This window comes from Silene latifolia, chromosome 3 (genome assembly GCF_048544455.1).
Source record: "Silene latifolia isolate original U9 population chromosome 3, ASM4854445v1, whole genome shotgun sequence".
Classification (NCBI taxonomy): domain Eukaryota; kingdom Viridiplantae; phylum Streptophyta; class Magnoliopsida; order Caryophyllales; family Caryophyllaceae; genus Silene; species Silene latifolia.
The window spans coordinates 140,851,687-140,854,245 of record NC_133528.1 but is presented as its reverse complement, the minus strand read 5'-3'; the positions used below and the strand labels follow the sequence as shown (position 1 = coordinate 140,854,245).

Sequence of the window (2,559 nt, the reverse complement as noted above, 5' to 3'; positions counted from 1 at the left end):
AAATGTGGAAGATGATTAAGATGAACTAGAAATACCATGAAAATAAAACGGTTTCACAAAATGATTCATACAACAATGAAAAATACTTGTCTAAGGCCGTTTTACACAAATTTAACGTAAAAACACGATCTTTAATTTTACTAGTCGGTTTTACCCATTAATTAGATTGTGTTTTGACCTGTTTTACAATTATATTGGTGTAAAACTGCCTTATAGAAGACTAACTCTAAAATAAAATACTAAAACAAAAATTACGTCGTACCATTATTTTTTAGATTTCTTTCGTTTGACAGACGATCACACGGTTGCAGGAGAAGCAGCTGTAATTTTGTGAACAATTTTCCCGTCTCCCGAACCGCTCCTAACATCAGCACCACTCACCATCACCACGGCTGGCCCTGCAGACATTGCTGGATACGATGGCGCTGCAGACATTGCTACAACTCCAGCTTGCTGCCCCGGTGCGTAAAACACATGCCTCCCCGACACGCTATTTTCATACGCCTTCTGTTTCGCATACGCAGCACTCTCACCCTGCATAATGATCTGCGCTCCTGCTGGCGTGCTGTATACAGGCTGCTGCTGTTGCTGCACTGAGTAGTTTCCTCCTTGATTTGGTCGGATCATCGACTGCGCTTGGTACGCATTTGTCTGCTGTGCTGGGTGCACCAAGTACACAGGCTGTTGCTGTTGCTGCTGCTGTTGTTTTTGTTGTTGTTGCTGTTGCTGTTGTTGCTGAAGTTGCTGTTGTTGAATTTGTTGTTGTTGTTGAAGTTGTTGAAGTTGCTGATGGTGTTGCGCTTGCAGCTGATGTTGCGGTGGTTGATTCGATTGTTCAACCGTCTGCCAATACCCCGACTTTTGATAAGGATCGGCGAAACTGTCCTCATTTTTCGGCGGATACATAGCCGCCGATTGTTTCTGCTGGTTTTGCAACTGTAGCTTTTGGTGCACCTCCTGAGCCGAGATTTGGAGCCGGTTCATCTGGTTAACCAACTCCTGCTCAGTAGTTGCACCAGGAACCTGGACCGACATCCTATCCAAACCGAATAAAAAATCGGCGGTCGTACTCTGAACCGGCAGCGGGACTGGCATCGGTAAAGGAGGAATAGGAGTAGGAGCAAGTACTCGAGATGTATCTCGAACCGGTTCACAGACCGGTCCAGTTAATATCCTGGTTTCAGAATTAGCCGAACCGAACCGGCCATCACCTGAACCGGTCACTTGTTGATCAGTAAACAAGAATAATCTAAGCCTAGCACTAGAAACTTTGATAGAACCACGCATGACACGATCAAACTCTTGCATCATAAGCTCGAGATCATCGTCATTAGTAACGGAAATGAGCGCGTCGAGGTCTTCACCGGGGAGTTGGTATTTGAAAGCGAAGGAAGTCATATCGGGTGAGACGACGGAGGCGAGTTTGGAGTAGAAGGAAGTGAACTTGATGTTGCGATCGACAGAGAGGATTTTGGTGTCGCCGCCGAGGTAGGATAAGAAATTGTCGTGGGAGCGGGGTTTGATTTTGCCGCCGTAGCTGACCATGAACTTGACTTTGCTGAAAGTTTGGTCGTCGAATGAGGATTGAGGCGGGTTGTCGTAGTCGAGGTCGCGTGAGCGGGGAGAGGAGGTGTTTGAGTCTGGGTAGGAGTAGGCTGGGTAGTTATTAGTGTCCATTTTGGAGGGAATGAGTGTTGTTTTAGGGAGGAGAGGTGCTAATTGGGAGAGTGAAGGAGGAAGTGATATTGGTATGGAAGAAAGTGATATTGGTATGGAGTATATATGGACTATGGTAAACGGGTCAATTGAGTTGGGTGATTGGGTGTAGGTCGAGTCACTTCACCTTGGGTTATTTCTTGTTTGTAAAAATTTGGGTTGGATTGAGTCGAGCTGGGTCGGGTCGGGTCATTCGGGTTATCTAGTTATATAGAGACATGGCCAGTATGCGACATAAAGATTCAAGTCCGGCTGAGTAGGAACTAGTCAATTTTTGTTATAGGTCAAATTCGGTCTCAAGTTCGTATGCGGGGCCGGTTATTCACTCTCGATCATTCACGCCGATTCAGTTCCGACAAGTCTAGCTAAATCAATCATTCAGGAGCTAAAAAGCATAATTCGACTGCGAAAATCACCACCCTTTTAAAAACATTCTAGTTCCTAAATGATCGACTCAAAAGCCCATTCGGCCTGAGCTAGCCTAGCCCACTTATATGGGCCGTTTTTATTATACTAGCCCGGTCCAGGCTATCATGGGCTCGGGCCATGATCACCTCTAGGTCTGTACCCAAACGGAGGAGAAAGAGTCCACAACGCAGACCTAAGAGGGTTCCACTCTAAAACCAATTGACAATAGAGGGAGTAGCCCTTTGCCTTATAAAGTGGTAATTCTTACCCTCTTTTATCAATGGAGGGAGTAGCCCTTTGCCTTATAAAGTGGTAATTCTTACCCTCCCTCTTTTATCAATGTGGTTTCTTCACACTCCCCCCCCCTTTTCACACAGTCTGGACAAATTCAACTGAGCAACTTGAGGGTTCCACTCTAAAACCAATTGGCAATAG

The 2,559-nt window shown here is 45.6% G+C and overlaps 1 protein-coding gene across 1 annotated transcript; it reads right to left on the bottom strand.

Annotated features, from left to right (window-relative positions):
• Positions 1-213: 213 nt before the first annotated feature.
• LOC141646341 (uncharacterized) lies at positions 214-2,080 on the bottom strand. Its single transcript, XM_074454261.1, has one exon. It carries the CDS (start codon positions 1,675-1,677, stop codon positions 298-300), a length of 1,380 nt encoding a protein of 459 aa, XP_074310362.1. The 5' UTR covers positions 1,678-2,080; the 3' UTR covers positions 214-297.
• Positions 2,081-2,559: the final 479 nt, after the last annotated feature.

Excerpts from the sequence above, each read along its gene's own strand:
- LOC141646341 (XM_074454261.1), bottom strand. The coding sequence starts at position 1,677 with ATGGACACTAATAACTACCCAGCCTACTCCTACCCAGACTCAAACACC.